This window comes from Arvicola amphibius, chromosome 17 (genome assembly GCF_903992535.2).
Source record: "Arvicola amphibius chromosome 17, mArvAmp1.2, whole genome shotgun sequence".
Classification (NCBI taxonomy): Eukaryota; Metazoa; Chordata; class Mammalia; order Rodentia; family Cricetidae; genus Arvicola; species Arvicola amphibius.
In genome coordinates, this window is record NC_052063.2 from 9484547 (window position 1) to 9501283 (window position 16737).

General features: G+C 47.7%; 1 protein-coding gene across 1 annotated transcript in view; it reads left to right on the plus strand.

Moving 5' to 3' along the window:
* The first annotated feature begins 3212 nt into the window (after positions 1-3212).
* Ntn4 (netrin 4) overlaps positions 3213-16737 on the plus strand; it is a 101849-nt gene continuing 88324 nt past the window's right edge. The window contains 5 exon segments of the mRNA XM_042054258.1: positions 3213-3653; positions 6747-7003; positions 7006-7047; positions 7049-7255; positions 9693-9707. Coding sequence (XP_041910192.1) covers positions 3599-3653; positions 6747-7003; positions 7006-7047; positions 7049-7255; positions 9693-9707 — 576 coding nt within the window. The 5' untranslated portion in view covers positions 3213-3598.

Consider the following 16737-nt stretch of genomic DNA (forward strand, 5'->3'; position numbering starts at 1 on the left):
GGCTCGTTAAGGACACCGTAAGTTTTATTTCATTCTAACGGATCACACTTAGAGTTAATGGGTGGGGCTGCGTGCAAGGCAGGTTGGGTTGTATCTGAAAAGCGGAGATAAAGAAGAGTTTGGACGAGCTCGGAGAAGGCCTTTAAACCGAGTCACAGATGCTTCTCAGGTGGTGTGTGCTGTCATCTGAGCACTCGGAAGACTAAGGCAGGAGCACGGAGAATTTGGGGTTAGCCTGGGCTACATCAGTAGCAGGTTCCAGGCCAGGCCAGGCCAGGCCAATGTGGGGCTATTTAATAAAACCTACTCTCAACACACACACACACACACACACACACACACACACACACACACACACACGTGTGAGAACTTGTACTTACTTTGTATAGTTGCAGATGCCTCTAAGAAGATAAATGCCACAGTTAAATAAAAGAGTCCTGAAAATAAGAGGGATGCTTTTGAATCTTTTCTTCATTGGGATGCTCAGGAGAAAAATTGCATGGCCCATGGGCAAAGATGTCACGGTGAAAGCAGGGCTCCTGGTGGGGCGAGAAGGTGGGGCCCAGGGTTCAGCTATCAGGTTTTGTGCCGAGTTTCTGTAGGGTGGTCCCTTCATCACCTGCCATCACCCGCGGTGTTTAATCTCTGCGCTAACAGGCCTTAGGCCACTGGGGGACTTTTATTTGGGGGGGGGGGTGCAGAGATCTTGCGGCTTATGCCTCTGTCTTCATGTCTGCTTGTCTAGTTTCACCATCCTCTGGATTACGACGATGCCTCGGTCCATTCCTTCTCCTTAAGAGCATCCTGCTCCATGTGAGGATGTTATTCTAATACACTGAGCCCCAGAACATACCTTAAGCAGACACACTGAACTTGGGGGAAAAATTTAAATACGGCCCAGGGGCACTCGTGAGTAAGGTCTTTGCCATCTATTTCAGATGTTAGAAGTCCTTTTAACGCCTTTCCAAGTCATCAGGAATGCTCTCGATTAAATTTGTTCATTTGTGACATTTGGAAACCTGCTATGGAGGTTCTGCCATCTCTTCAACCCTCCCTGTAATCCAGGACACTCAGAAAATTCTGAATCGGTTCTTGAAGATTTCACAGCACAAAAATCCTAGTCAGTAGCAACTTCACCCCCGAGCAGATCTTATGTTGGTCAACTCTCTTTTGGAGCCTTTCCTTGAAATGAGAATCTAATCTACACTAGATAAGCATTTTTAAGTAGTCATAACTAGACTCAAAGTTGCTATGTAGCCCAGGCTGGCCTTGGAAGCATGATCCTCCTGCCTCTACTATCAAGTGTGCAGATCACAAGTGGGAGACACCACACTGCATCCAGGCAACACTATTCGAATGCTTGTTACCTTTTCTTTTGAGCTCGTCCACACATGAATTGGTGTAGAGAACACACATTCCGCTAGAATTCTGGGAATCGCTTCTTTAACTGGTTTTCTCATCCGTTTCTATTCTTAGCTTGTAACAATAGTTTTGCGATAACTCAGTCAAAACATTCAGTGAACATTTATTGCATGTCTGACAAGTGTCTTCAGTTAAGAATAATGAGCAAAGTAAGAAAAAAACAACCATAATTGCGCCCTGCACAGACGGAGTGTCTGACTGCCGTTTAAGGAGCTTGCGGTCCTATTAGAGGAGTCAAAACACCAGTCACGAAGCAATCACGGGAGTTCTCAGCATTGGTACAGACAGCAAGTGCTTTTAAAATTCACAATCAGACATGGATTAGCTCTGCTTCAACTTAACATATTGACTCAGAGATTAATAGTAAATACCGACTTTCTCTTCCTTTCTCTTGGCCAGTAGGCTAATATTTGGGCCGAGGGCCTTAGTCTGCTGCTATGATTTTCTATCCTTTGTTTAATAAAGAGAACAGTTGGAGAGGCATTTTAGCGACTTCAACAGGGGCATTATCTGTGAAAGCCAGAGAGGGCTCAGACATTGCCAGGATTTGAAAACCCACAGCTAATGGTGGCTTCCCTGTCGTCTGCTACTTCCAGTTATTGGCCAAAAGAATAATTTTAACGCCTCCCAAGTGGATTGTGCTAACCTCAACTCAATTTCTTCTGGGAGGTAGAAACTTACATGTTCCCAGCTGGGTCATTATAAATTAACATCTACATGTGCCCTCGAAGCTCTAACTGCCCACCCATAATGCTGACGATTATAATCGAATGTTTTCTGCAATTTTCCGGAAAATATTGAAAGGTACACACTGAATGCTGCAATACAAAATTGCATTCGACTTAACTTTTGTCAGTTTCCTGGGATGGGTAAGCGGAATTATATTTTCAGAAAAGTTAAAGAAGTCCCAGGCTGAAGTGCTATTTAATCTCCTTCCATAAACACCAGCCCTGAGCTACAATTAGCTGCTTTGTGGTTGCTGCTAAATTGCTCCCGTAAGATATTTCATAACATTATCGTTCTCCCTGCACACCACACTCTGAAAAATGTGTGTGCACCAAGGACCCAGGCGTTCTCTTTGTTACATCCCTGCCCTAGACCAGGATGTTAAACAGCCCATTCCCTGGTCAGAGATCCTGGTCTTTCAGACCCTTGAGTTTGATGAAAGACAACACCCTTTTACACCAAAACGGGTACACCCTCGGCTCCTGTAGGCAATGGCTGTTAGCTGGGCTGCAGCCCCCAAAAGGCGGCAAAGACTCAGAGGACCCTTAGCACTTGGCGCGCGTTCAGTGCCGGTACCCCAGGCTGAATTGGGGGGGCCCGAACCCAGGCCATGGGGCTCCCAGAGAAAGGGTGCCGCGAAGTGGAGGGGAGAAGGCTTGTTTTTCTGGGTGATTTTGGAAAGTAGTAGCTCGCCTGTTTCGCGGGTTTTTAAGCCCCTTGGCATGCCCTGACCTGATCCGGAGGGAGTCAACTGCTCTCAGGAATGTTCCTGGAGAAGGTGGGAGACTGCTTCCCAGGCGAGGCCCGTGGGTGCTGGAGGGCACCCGCGAGGTCAGGCGGGGAGATGCCCGTAGCGGGGGCGGCAGGGACCCCTCCCCGGGCGGCGGTGACGACGACCGGACCGAGCGCCTGCACCGCCCGGGCTGTCAAGCGCGGGGGGCGGGCGGGAGGAAGGGGTGGAGGTGCGAGGGGAGGAGGAGGGCTGGCACCGGAGCGCCGCGGTGTCGGTGCAATAAAAATGCATCCCATGGAACTGCCCATGGAGAAGGACGGGACCGAGCCGCGGCGGCCACAGGAGGTGGGAAAAGCGGAGGAGGACGGCCGGGAGGCGGCGGCGGCGGCCGGGAAGTGAAAGGTCTCGCAAAGTTCAGCGTCGGCTGCGGGCGCCGAGCCCCGGGCGAGCGGCTCACCCGCCCTCAGGGCCGCTCTGCGGGCAGCGGCCAGGCCGGCTATGGTCCCGGGGCTCCCGCCGCTCCTGAGTTGCCCGGGCCCCGCCAGGCAGGTGCGCGACGGTCACCCCGCCGCCCGGCGCGGCCCCGGCCCGCGGCTCCGCGCCCACGGTGCCCACTGAGCGAGCCTGGCGTCCCGGGAGGAGGAAGAACCAACGAGCCCCGGGTGCTCCCGAGGACCGCTGCCGCTTCATCCCACCCGCTCCCGCCGCTGCCCGGCCATGGGGAGCTGCGCACGGCTGCTGCTGCTCTGGGGCTGCTCGGCGGTGGCCGCAGGTGGGTGGTGACGCGGCCGGGCCCCCACCCCTCTTCCCTTGCTCCTGCCCCCCTCACCCCCAAGCTCGGGGACTAGGGGGATGTAGGGGACCCCGGACAGGGAGCCCTGAGCTCGGCTACGGAGGATGAAGCGAGTGGCCATGTTCCATCTCCTTTGCCCGCGACTCCGCACTTTCAAACACTTGATTTTTTTTTTTTTTTCCCCTGCTACTGAGATACACATGTCCTTGAATAACCAGAAATCCTGGGTACGCCCTACAGGAGATAGAGAGATCAGTGTTTCTTTCTGGGTTTGGCTCGGGGGTGAAAAACTGCCTTTGCACTTGGCGAGGGGAACAAAGGACCCAGCTCGCCATCCCCGGGCTCTCCATGGCCTGAGGAGTGACAGGGAGGGGTGGCCCAGAGACCCTGGGCGTGCGTGGGCTGAGACTGCTCTTTCACTTAGAGCGATCTCCACCTTCCCGGATCTTATTTTGTGTACTTGGGAACCAGGTAGGGCCACCTAGGGTGAGGGTGAGCGCCCTCTTCCACGGTTGGTGGCTGCAACGTTGTAGAACTCGGAGCTGGGGACCATGGGGGGTGGATCACTCAGGTGGTGATTGCCCCGGAGCTGGCTGACCGCCCCTGGGGAATCGGTACCCTGGCCGAGGCTCTGCAGGAGGTCGGAGGCGGGTCTGCTCCTCGGTTGGCTCAGTAACTGGACTACCGAGCAACCGTCAGATGTCCTCTCCCTCCCACCGAGTCTTGGCTCTCTTGGGCTGCCCTTAGGCCACCGTTCCAGGCTCGCTGGTCCCTGAGCTTCTTCTCTCCCTTCCTTCTCACCGGCCACCTGGCCTTCAGTTGGGCTAAGGACAGCATGGTGGGGTACAGGGTAAAGATGGTGAGGCACCCTGATTTCATCCTCGCTCAGACGGACAGACGTGACTTGCTCTAGAGAGTGGAGTTAGAGGAGAGTGGAGAGTTGGTTAGAGGTGCCCAGTGGAAGATTCAGAGCATTGTGGCAGGCATCTTTTTGGTTGGGCTGCTTCCACTCTCTTCTCAGGGCTACTGGCTGGAAAGTCTGCATCCTCCATCAGCGTATACCCCCTACAGTCAGTTCAGGGATCTCCACTGTTTTTGCTCACTGATAACTATTTATTACCAAATTATTAGGGTGCAGAAACTTTTTATTCATTATTCCCCCACCTCCAAGGATCTGTCAAACTTCTCAATGTTAAAGAGCTCACTTGAATTCTTCCTGCTCACACTCCTTATTATGCATTGCACATCCACGCTCCCACATCCCCAAAGTGAACTTTTCATAAACTTTCCCCTTTCCAAGTCATGTTATGACACACTCCCCCCCCCCCGGAAAAAAATAAGGGAGCAATCAAGAGGTTGTAAAAAAAAAAAAACCACCGGGGCGAGTGTTGCAAGTCACAGCTACTTGTACAGGCAGTATGCGCTTCCCCCTGCATGTTTCACAGGTGAGTCATAACACCGTGTGTTTGTGTGTTTCTGGCCACAGGCAGCTGTTGCGCCCGCTAATCAGAACAATGGCAAACAGTCTGAGCACGGGATGCATTTTCATTTGACACTAAAAACATAACACCCCGAGGAAGCCCTTCATTTGGTCTGAGCCTGTGTGAGGTTGTGATTGTCACTGTGTGAAACCTCTCCTCTCCCGTCAAAGCTGTCATTTGCCTCCCATCCAGTGCCCCTATGATAGCAATTCAGAGGTCTGTCTCTTAAGCAGAAACATTCAATTAGCCAGAATTTGGGGTTTGGTTTCCTTTTCCCTCTTTTCCTCTGTGTTTTAATTTTTCTTAAATGGACAATTTTTTTTTGCTTACAGTATTCATAATTAAAATGGCAAACCCAAATTAAAGGATTATGACAGGTAGCCAGAATGTGACTAAGTGGATACTGTTTATCATTCTAAGTACTCCTGAAACAGTAAGTGGGTGGGAACCTTGGGAGGAAGAGATGTCTCTTTAAGACGATGCTTAGTTCACGGCAGTTGTTAGAGGTGCGGTTTGGTGGGCCAGCCCATCAACATTCTCCAGCTAAGCTAACAGGTAAGTACTGCAAACATGCCATAGGAAGAAACACTTAAGAATTAGAGAGCAGGGACTATAAGGTTTCCCATTGTTTGGTAGTTTGGGGTTTTTTTTAAATAGTCATATTTAGTTAATATTAGACATGGATATCACACCTTTAAGAGCCAGTGATTTCTAGCTTTGCCACCTGAACTGAGGTCCCACTGTATATTTGTTAAATATCTCGTGTTGGTTTTCCCAGAAGATTGTCCCCATTTACTGGCTAGAATAACAATTAATAAAGAAAATGAAGGCGATATAGGGATTGCTAGCTCAGATGCCAAGATGCTTGACACATAAGCATGAGAGTCTGGGTTCAGTATCCAGCAATCACATCAAAAAGTGAGGTGTGATAGTGCATTTACTACCCAACACTGGAGAGGCTGAGACCAGTAGACCTGCAGATCTCACGGGCTAGCTAGGCTAGGCTACTTGACAGTTCCAGGCCGGTGAGAGACTCTGTCTCAAAACCACAAGGAGGAGAGCTGAGAGATGGCTCAGTGATTGAGAGCACTGGCTGCTTTTGCAGAGGACGTGGGTTCTGTTCCTAGCACTGAACACTAGGACTTACAACTCTCTGTGACTCCAGTTCCAGGGTATCCAGTACCCTCCTCTGGCTTCTTCGTGCACCTGTGTGCACAGGGTGCACATGCATACACACACACAGACACACACACACAGACACACACACAATAAATTTAAAAGCAACAAGGAAAGGTAAATGGTTTCATAAGGAACAATACCCAAGGTATTCTTGCCTCCACATGCACACATGCACACCCTCACTTGTACACACATTCAGTTGCACACCTGAACACACACATACATACTCGTATACACGAATCACTGTGAGTGTCTGATAGTGTTCATGGTCCTGTTTGGTAACTTCTCATATAGAAAGGCAAGAGGTCTTCAGAGGATATCTTGACTGTTGCGGGTAAATCAGGGACACAGCAGATCACTCCCATTTCCAGTGATTTTTGTCTTGAATGACCTCTGCTCCTCCCCTCCACAGGACTGAGCGGAGTAGCCGGCGCTAATTCTCGCTGCGAGAAGGCCTGCAACCCTCGCATGGGCAACCTGGCTCTGGGGAGAAAACTCCGGGCCGACAGCACCTGTGGCCAGAACGCCACCGAACTCTTTTGCTTCTACAGCGAGAACGCCGACCTCACCTGCCGGCAGCCCAATGCGAGAAGTGCAATGCGGCCCACTCATCACCTGGCCCACCCTGCCCTCGCCATGGCCGATTCGTCCTTCCGGTTTCCCCGGACGTGTGGCAGTCTTCTGCGGAGGACGTGCAAAGAGAAAAGATCCAGTTTAGACCTGGAAGCGGAGTTCTACTTTACCCCACCTCATTATGGTGTTCAGTCTCCCATGCCTGCAGCCATGGTGCTGGACCGGTCCCAGGACTTTGGAAAGACGTGGAAGCCTTACAAGTACTTTGCAACCAACTGCTCGGCTACTTTCGGCCTGGAAGACGATGTTGTCAAGAAGGGAGCTCTCCTGCAAACGTCGAGATACTCAGTGCTTTCCCGTGCACTGGAGGAGAGGGTAAGGGCACCTGTTTAATAACTCTGCACTGGAAGGGGAGAGAGGCGAGAAGAAATGCCACCAGTCCCCACATTTTTATTTAAAAGCGGGAAGCTGTACTTGTAGCAACATGAAGGAAATTAGAATTTTTTCGTGAGCGTTGTCATAAATTATTTCTTCACCCGTGGACATGGAATTGTGCGGGTTGTTCTCAGAACAAGCTGGCCCGGAGTGGCTGGATTTTCCGTCAGGATTCCTAAGGTTGTCTGGTTTTTGCAGTTGCAACGCAGTCTCTCCTGCTGGGGATGCTTAAGGCTGCGGGTGCCCTCAGCTAAGCGGAGGTTGTTATACTGTGTTTGCTGAGAAAGACTTGCCTCATGAAGCACGTGGGTGTCCGTTTCCTGATATTCATAACATAAATAGGAAGGAAATAAAAAACAAAGTTGGGGAGGGGAAGAGATCCTTTATCAAAAGGCCATGAAGAGAGGGGGCAGAGACAGTGACTCGGTTTGCTGGATGGCTTCCCTTGAAGGTGTGACGACCTTAGTTCAAACCCCCATGGAAAGCTCTGGGTGTGAGGATGTATGCTTGCAACCTCGGGGCTGGGGAAGGTAGAGCACAGAATCCATAGGTCTTGTTGGCCAGCCATTCTAGCCAAATCAGTGAGCCATGGGTGCAGTGAGAGACCCTGTCTCAAAAAGGAAGGTAGAGAGCCCAGGGGGATTGATCAGTTGGTTGATCAAGTCCCTGAGGTAACAAGCACGAGGATTTAAGTTCAGATCCTTGGCACGGATGTAAAATTACATTAATGGGTCCCCAAGGCCTGCTTGCCGGCGGGCTAATCTAGCCAATTGGCAAACTCAGGGTTCAGTGATAGGGTGCTATCTCAAAAACTAAGGTGGAGAATCATAGTGGAAGATGTCAACCTCTGGCCTCCAAATGCATGATATACACACAGTGCGCACACACATAGACTGCACATGCATACACACAGGCATCTAAGGTAGAGAAGTGATGAAGGAAGATGCCCACCACCAGCCTCTACTCTCCACAAGCATGTATACACACATGTACATGCCTATTACACACACACTACACACACACAAAGAAGTAGAAAGTGATAAGGGAGGGGTGCTAGCCCTCAATGCCTGGTCTCCACATACATGTACATGAATTCATACAGACATGTACGTGTATACAAACAGACACACACATACATACCCCTTGGAGTTTGGTGTTAAGATGACAAGAATGTGTGGAAATCAAGGAAGATTGTTCCTTTTAACAAAAGGACGATTTTGAGGCTCACATACACACAAACTCCACTTAGGGACTTGGGTCTGTCCTCTTTCCTTGGCCCAAGTCAGGCCATGTTCATCCTGTAAATTGGTCTTGCCAGCTACAGGTCCAATTTCTTTTATTTTCCTTCCCCTATGGGGAGCATAGGGCTTTTTAACTTTCATAGAGGATCCAGGGAAGTTCTCCCTAGGTATATGAGAGAGTACAGACAGCGAACTACTCGATGAAAGCAAGCTGAGAGACTCTGATGCTTTCAACAACTGAACGAAGAAATGCTGATCCAGGAACAGCAAAGAGGGGCTGGAGAAATGGCTTCAGCGGTTAAAGAGCCATGGGCTGCACTTCCAGAGGACTCATAGTTTCGAGTCCAGGAGCCCATGGCGGCTCACAACATCTGTAACTTCAGTACTAGGGGGATACCATGCCTTCTCTGACTTTCATGGGTAACGCAGGCACACCATGAAACACAGACATACACACAGGTAAAACACTCATACATATAAAATAAAATTAAACAATAAAATATTTGAAAGGGAAATATTGAGAGGGAGAGAAAGAGGGGAAGAGAGAGAGAGAGAGAGGAGAGAGAGAGAGAGAGAGAGAGGTTGAGAGTGTCGTCTTCTGATGCTGATACCTACCATGAATTTAAAGACTAGATAGTAATGTCATGCAGCCAGTGTCTTATATAATCCCCCCGGCATCAGGACATCTAGTGCTCCTGGAGACACTTTTGCCCTATGAGGAGTCGGTGAACGCCACCGGGATCTAGTGTGGTGGAAGCCAGGGAGAGAGCTTAGGTCCCAGACAGTGCACAGAACAGCATTCCCTACTCGTCAACACCGCCCTGGTTGGGAAAGCAGGAGCCAGCGTCGGGCATGCATCCAACGCACATGACACAAAGGCTATCGTCACCGAGATAAGCAGCTCCCCGGTAGTCCTTTTACACAACTACTCACAGGCTTCCCAGATGGCAGCGTTTAAACAAATATTCACTGATCCCTGCTGGGTGTCAGGCGCTGGTTTCACAGCGCTACCATGTTCTGCTTGGGGTTGGTAGAGGATCTGCTTGCGCTGGGACCTGATGCAGTGTGTAGCGTAGGAATTCCTCTTTTCCCTGGGGTCTCCGACACAGAGTCCCAATGCCTGTGTCTATGAGTTCAGGCTCCAAAACACTCAAGGATAGTGATAGTGGACCAGAGTCCAGGAAGGGCATGGTCTGTCACTGTTTCCCATTATCCTTAATAGTCCTTAAAGCTGCTTCATTTTGTAAGCCTTTTAATACACTGTTATGATGGGCATTTTTTTAGAGATATGAACCAGGAAAGAGAAAGATAAGTTAGGCCTCCTTGTTTTCATCCTCATGTGAAGAACACTTTATGCAAAAAAAAAAAAAACAAACAAAAAAAAAAACAAAACCAACAACAATGGTTTGAACTCTCAAACTACTTTGGAATTGACCCACAGGCTAGCATTACCGGACCACATGTGTTTGTAAAGCAGCAGAATAGTGAACGACAGCATGAGACAGGGGCCTGGTTACTAACAGGTGCCACCCTGGGTTAGTGCAGCGATTTCACAATTAATGCAGAGATCATTATTACACTATACAATACTTACCTGTGCCTCACTGGAAGCAAAAACTAAACTGCTGGATAGCTCAGGCTCTTAAGGGTTTGCCTCGCAAGCACAAGGACCCGTTTCCCATCGCAGAACCCACATAAAAAAGCTGGGCACAGTGCCACACACTTGAAATCCCTGCCCCTCGGAAGGCAGACATAGGCAGCCCAGGCTACTTGGTGATCTCTAGGCCAGTGAAACCCTGGCTTTAAAAAAGAAAAACATCTAACCTTGTCTGCTAGCCTCCCACATGCACATGTGTGCCTAAACACGAATGTGCACATGCACACAAATGTGCAGGTGCACACGCTTGTGCACAATATTAAATAGTTATCGTCACCGACACGTACATCACATTTCAAGGAGAGACTACAATTTTATCAGGAATTTTAATGGACAGGACATCCTTTTAAATACACGTTGTAAATGTTGTTCGGTTACTCCCGCTACTTTAGCAGCCTTCTGTTTAAGGGCGAGAAAACCGTGAGTTCAGCTTAAGCGCCCCCCTAGAGCACTAAGAGAGCCTTGCTTCAAGATCATAGCCAAAGAAGCCCCTCGGACCCTTGGAGAACTGACCTCTCCTTGTTTATTTCTAAAACATAAGTAGAGCAGAATGAATCGCGCTGAGCTGCAGCGAATTTTGCCACTAACACTGCAAACCACCAGGTTGTATCTTTGGGAAACACAGCGTTCAGAAAAACAAGCCCGCGGCTCGGATTTCAAACAGGACAGTCTCAGGTTCCATTTCTCACTTGCCAATAATCTAGTCGATCTTTATCTTTCCGAATTCTATATGCCTTGCTCACAGCTTCGGTAGGCAGGTGTAGTTATGCGCCTGACAAATTTGGCTCCCAGGGTTTATTCAGAAATCTGGATCTGAGCCTTGAGATCTTACAGCTGCCCTTCTGAAGAGTCTCATGCCTCTATCGACAAAGCTGGAGGGACCACACTCTGAAAGAGGGCTTTCGGAATGTAGGTGCATTTATCCACCCGGTCTGCTTTGTGGGAGGCAAATGCTGCTGATTGAACCCAGGGCCTTGAACATGCGGGACAAGCTCTCTACATGGAGCCACATACTCAACCCCCAAAGATTACTCTTTAGCCGGTTGTGGTGGCCCATCGGCAGGATTTGCTGAAGGAGGCAGAGGCAGGAGGATCACGAGTTGAAGGCCAGCCTGAGCTACACATTTAAAAAAAAAAAATTACTTTTTAAACCATAAAGTTAGACCTGCCACACAGACTTCCGAAGGTGGGCCAGTGGTTTAAAAAGGATGGGGTGTGGTTATTTTTTTAAAGCATCCAGGAGACGAGTCCTGTTGCTCAGAAGTAGGCATGATTTGCCCAGCAACTTATTGTAAGCTGTAGGACAGAGTTAGGAACAAAGCTTCGGCTCTTCTGACCCTATCTGCCCTATAAATTGTTCTTCCTCTAATAGTGACAACCCCAGAACTGCTGGGCACCCCTCTCCTTCCTCACTGTCTCGAAGCCATTATATTTTGGTTGCTGTTCATATTGGATGATATAGAAGAGGAAAAAGAAATCTTCCAAAGTGCTCTCTCCTAAGAAACAGTATCTTCTTGTTTCAGGGGCGTTTCAAGATGGACAGATGGAATGGTCAAGTTAGTCTAGGAAACACGGACTATTTTCTGTTGCTATAACAGAATGCCTGAGTCTAGGCGATTTGCAGGAATGGCGTGCATTTGGTTTACAGTTCTGGAGGTTGCCAAGTCCAACATCACGGTCTGCTCGTTGTTCTAAACGGAATTAGGGTATTACATGTTTCCACAGCACAACTTCATGCTTGGGTCTCCTTAGTTTTTAGAAAAACTACTAACCCCATCACCCTCCAATGCTCTCCCAATTAGGGCTCAAAGTCCCTAGCTCCAAATACTATCAACATATGAATCTGGAGCTAAAGTTTGCCATACATGACATTCCTGGTGAGCAAAGTCAACAACTGCAAGTGAGTTCAACAAAGTTGAACATCTGTAAACACGGATACTATCATGTGCCTTGCACGCCAGTGAGACAAAAAGGAACATGGCATTCATTTCAACTCGTCTGGCCATGGGCCTTCTTTCTGTAGCACTCCAGTTACGGTCCGCTAGGACTCCAGAGCTCCACTGTGCACCATCCTGTGGGAAATCCTGCCAGTGGAGGCACTGAGGGCTGCCGAAGCCCCAGTGAAAAAGGCTCAGACAGGCCCTGGGGCTCAGGTGGTTTGATTCAAGACTCTCTGTCAACCACGGGCTTAGTCAATTTGACAGAGTAGTAGATAATAACAAGCTTGGAGGCTAGAGATGGTGAGTTAATTAGGCCTTCATTCATGGATGAAAAGAGGCCCCCTTACATCAGCCCTGGGCAAAGAAAATGTAGGAAAGAGAGGAGAGACAGCAGATCATTCAGGGTCTCCCAGTCTTCCAGGCTTCCCCGAAGTAGGATTTTGATCATGTGAACTGAAATCAATGGTAGATGATGCAGACACCATCTATCTTTCTGCTCACTCCCTGTACCATTAAGTGGTTATTAAAAGACTTCTACACAAAATTTGTATCACAATCAACTGGACCACATAGATTTTTTTTCCTCCGGAGCATATATCACACTCAAAGAGAATAAAGTCATAGGCAAACAATAAGACAGGCCAAGAGCACAAAGAGGAGCTTGGTCTCCTTGGATAGACAATGTCCTGCTAACAAGGGTGGGGATTTTATCAATCTTATTTATGACTGTTGCCTTGGCACGTAGGACGTTGCTTTGATCATATAGGCAGTCAACAAATGTGTAATTTGGATGAATGGAGGGGCTGGGAAAGAGCAGAAAAATGCTCTTAAGTTGAAAATGAAGGAGAAAAATATAAGGCCTGAGTGGGGGACGAGAGGCAGAAGTTCCAGTTGATGTGCAAGAAACTAAGTTGGGAGTAATAGAAGAAAAATGTAGGGAGGGACAATTAAGAAGGATGCTGATGTCCACCTGCCCAGCCATTTAAGTAACTTTTGAGTTGCTGTGTGTCAGGACTCACTCTAGATTTTAGTGGTCTATCAGTGAACTAGACAGAATTTCCCTGTCCCTAATGAAAACTTAGATTCCTAATGCAGGGGTGGGTGGGTGGGTGGTTGGAGTTGGGGAATTGAGAATAAATAAACTATCATATACCAGACAATAAAAAATACTAAGAAGAACATAAAGCAACACAGGATATGGAGACTGTCAACAAAGGGGGTGCTACTTATAAAATGTATTAAGCAATTTGTGTTTGATAGAATGGACAATGTGTGAACAACATCTGTAACTTAGGTTGGGGACAGAGTTTGGATTTTCACACTTGTATAGATAGCAAACACTTCACTGACTAAGCCATCTGTCTCTCCAACCCCCGGAGTCACAAGTCTAAAAAAAAGTAAAATGAAATAGGTTGTTAATTACTATGACACAGAGCAATCAAAATCCTTTTTTTTTTTTTTTTTGCTAATCAATCAAAAGCCACTTCATTAGGATGAGAGAGTATTTGAAAAGGTCGGTAGGGGTACGACGATGACAGGGGAAGAGAATACTTCTCGTGAGTAATTCAAGGTTGGGAGAGTTTAAATGGCTTCCCTACATCTAACCCCCACCAGACCCTGTCTTCCTGACTTCTGTTTCCTATAACACACACTAGCTGAAACGCACCTGTGACAAGCTGGGTAGTGTGACCGCAGGTCCTGTGGCACATTCAGTTTCTTTGTGATCTTATAGCCTATTGGGGTGAGGGGGCATTTATGGACCTGACTCCGTTTAGTAACCTAGGACATCACATAATTATTCCCCCCAAAAATGTTGGGTAGATGGCATGCCCTTTAAGATCCAAGCATTTTGTTATCTCTTTGTGATATTCAAAGTTTGTATTCTAATAGTGGTGACAAAAGTCTATAGAGCAGAAAATCGGTCAGCTGATTGGGTTTCTACACCTATTTATGTGGATTCTATGCTAAACTATGCTTGGGATTTTTCTTTTAACTTGAAGGATAAAAACAAGCGAATACAGGAGCAGGGGATGCTTTGTAAACAATGCTCCTTACTTAGCTGCTGTTCTCCTCAGTTGCTGACAGCTTGTCTCACCAACAGTAGCAGTGATAAGTCACGATGGTGAGCTAAGATCTAAGTGGCCTTCCAGATGGGAAGGACCCCTGTAAGCGGACTGCAGACTACGTTCTTGCTAGAACCCCATTGAAGCTGGGCATGGTGGTGCTCATCTTTAATCTCAGCACTGGGGAAGCAGAGGTGGAGGGAGCTCTGTGAGTTTGGGGCCAGCCTGGTCTACAGAGTGAGTTCCAAGATAGCCAGGGCTATGCAGAAAGACTCTGTAATAAAAACCAGAACAAGAAGAACCCTATTGGTCAGGCATCAACATGAATCGCGTTTTCAAAGACATAAAAATGGAGACGTGGTGAGTCAGAGGAACTCAGAGTCAAATAAGCGATGAGCTACCCATATGAGAGATGGGGTAATGAGCTTACCTTAAAAATTAACGATATGAGTAAGTTCTAGTATAACTTCAAAGTAGAGAAGAAGGCTGTCAGATGGCTCAGTAGCTAAGCACACTTGTGACAAGCCTGATGACCTAAATGTGATCCTCAGGACCCACGAATGGAAGGAAAGAGCTTGACTCTTGCAAACTGTCCTCTGACCCCCACACATGTGCCGTGGCATAAACTCCACCCCCACCCCAATAAATAAGTGGAGAAAAACAGTTTGAAGAATTCGTTAAGTAGACGATAAGACCAGAGCTAGATTACTCTGTGACTGCTAGAGACTGTAGAGACTGTCCAGACTGATGGGTAATTTGAGATGAGTTGTATTATATACTTCGGTTTAGAAATGGCTGGTTGCTTATGTTGTAAAGATACTTATAACAACTGAAGATTTAGCATTAATCCGGTGGTTCTCAACCTTCCTAACGCTGCAACCCTTGAATACAGTTCAACCTCATGCTGGTGGCGACCCCCCAACCGTAAAATTATTTTCATGGCTATTTTATAACTATAATTTTGCTGCTGTAAATCTTAATGTAAATACCTGTGTTTTGGGATGGTTTTGAGCGGCCCCCGTGAAAAAGCACAAAGAGGTCGTAGCCCACAAGCTGAGAGCCACTGATTAAAATAAGTCATATAGGAAGGAGTATGTGGCTTTCTGGAGTCCACTGAGCATGCTTCCTGATTGTTTGCTTTTGGAGAGGAGGGGAGTACCTACCTTCACCTAGCTAGTAACTACTCAAGAAGTTTTCTCTAAGTTTAGTTATCTAATGTAGTAAAATGTGTCTGTCGTCCTGAAGTGCTCCACTAGCTATAATTGTATAATACAGGTATACACACATAGACACATCTTCCTCGATCACCTCCCATCTTATTAAGTCTCTCACTTAACCTGGCACTCAACCAGTTTTAGCTCAACAGTCTGGCCAGCAAGCTCCAGGGCCCTGCTTCCTACTCTAATACACACACTCAACTAGCACGAGCTTGTCACCATGTAGCCCGAGCTTGCCACCATGTAGCAGGAGCTTGTCACCATGTAGCCCGAGCTTTTATGCAGTGCTGGGGACCCAAACTCAAGTCTTCATGCTTGTGTGACATTTTGCCTGCTGAGGCTGAGCCACGTCCAGAAGCCATCTGAGTGGACTTTCCACCACACAATAATACCCTGATTGGTTTATTTTTTTTTAAAGTCTGTTTTGCATTTGTTTTGTTTTGTGACACTTTAACTGTGTATTGGGACACTTTAACTTTGCCAATATTTGGTCAAATATTCTGGAAACTTGCGAAATCAGATTGCAAAATGTCAAATTTTCATAGTGAGTCATTGAAATATTAAGGGTTAACGATGAAGAGCAAGCGAGAGGGAAGATACCTGGAAGTCAGGTGTGTTCAGGCACGTGAGGCGGCCTCAAGACATAGGGAACCTTCAAAACCAGAATAGGGAGTAAGGGTATTAGGAGCTGGGAGCTCCAAAACCCACGAGGGTGATTCCATTAGACTGCTTCTGACCCGCGGTGGGAGTGTGTGGGAACGGAGGGGACTCTCTCCCTACTGGAATCTGCCCTCCTATCTCTTCCACTCCCACAGGATTGTTCACTGAGGGCCATTGTTCTTTGTAATACATTGTATCCACTCTGTGGATGCCAGCCCCTAGAGCTCTCACCAGCACAGACTCCTATAAGAAGTAAATGTCTATGATACATTCCCTCGAACTGGAAACTGAATTGGATGAACTAACGAACTGTTCATTGATTGTGCCGGATATTACACACTTACTAAGGAGTGATCCTTGCAAAATATTCACAGTTCATTCTTTCTCTTAGGAATAGTTGGGGGAAAAACCTAATTTGCAGAGAGAAGGCGTTGAGGTTTGTTTGTTTGTTTGTCCCTGTAGATTCGGAAGGATGGATGGATGGATGGATGGATGGACGGATGGTTAAGAAAAATGCTAAGCAGGGAAGGGAAGAGGATGTGCAGAAGAGGGATGAATGCTTAGGCAGAGCCCCCAGGGGAAAAAAATCATGACGACTGTAGGAATAAAGTTCCAAA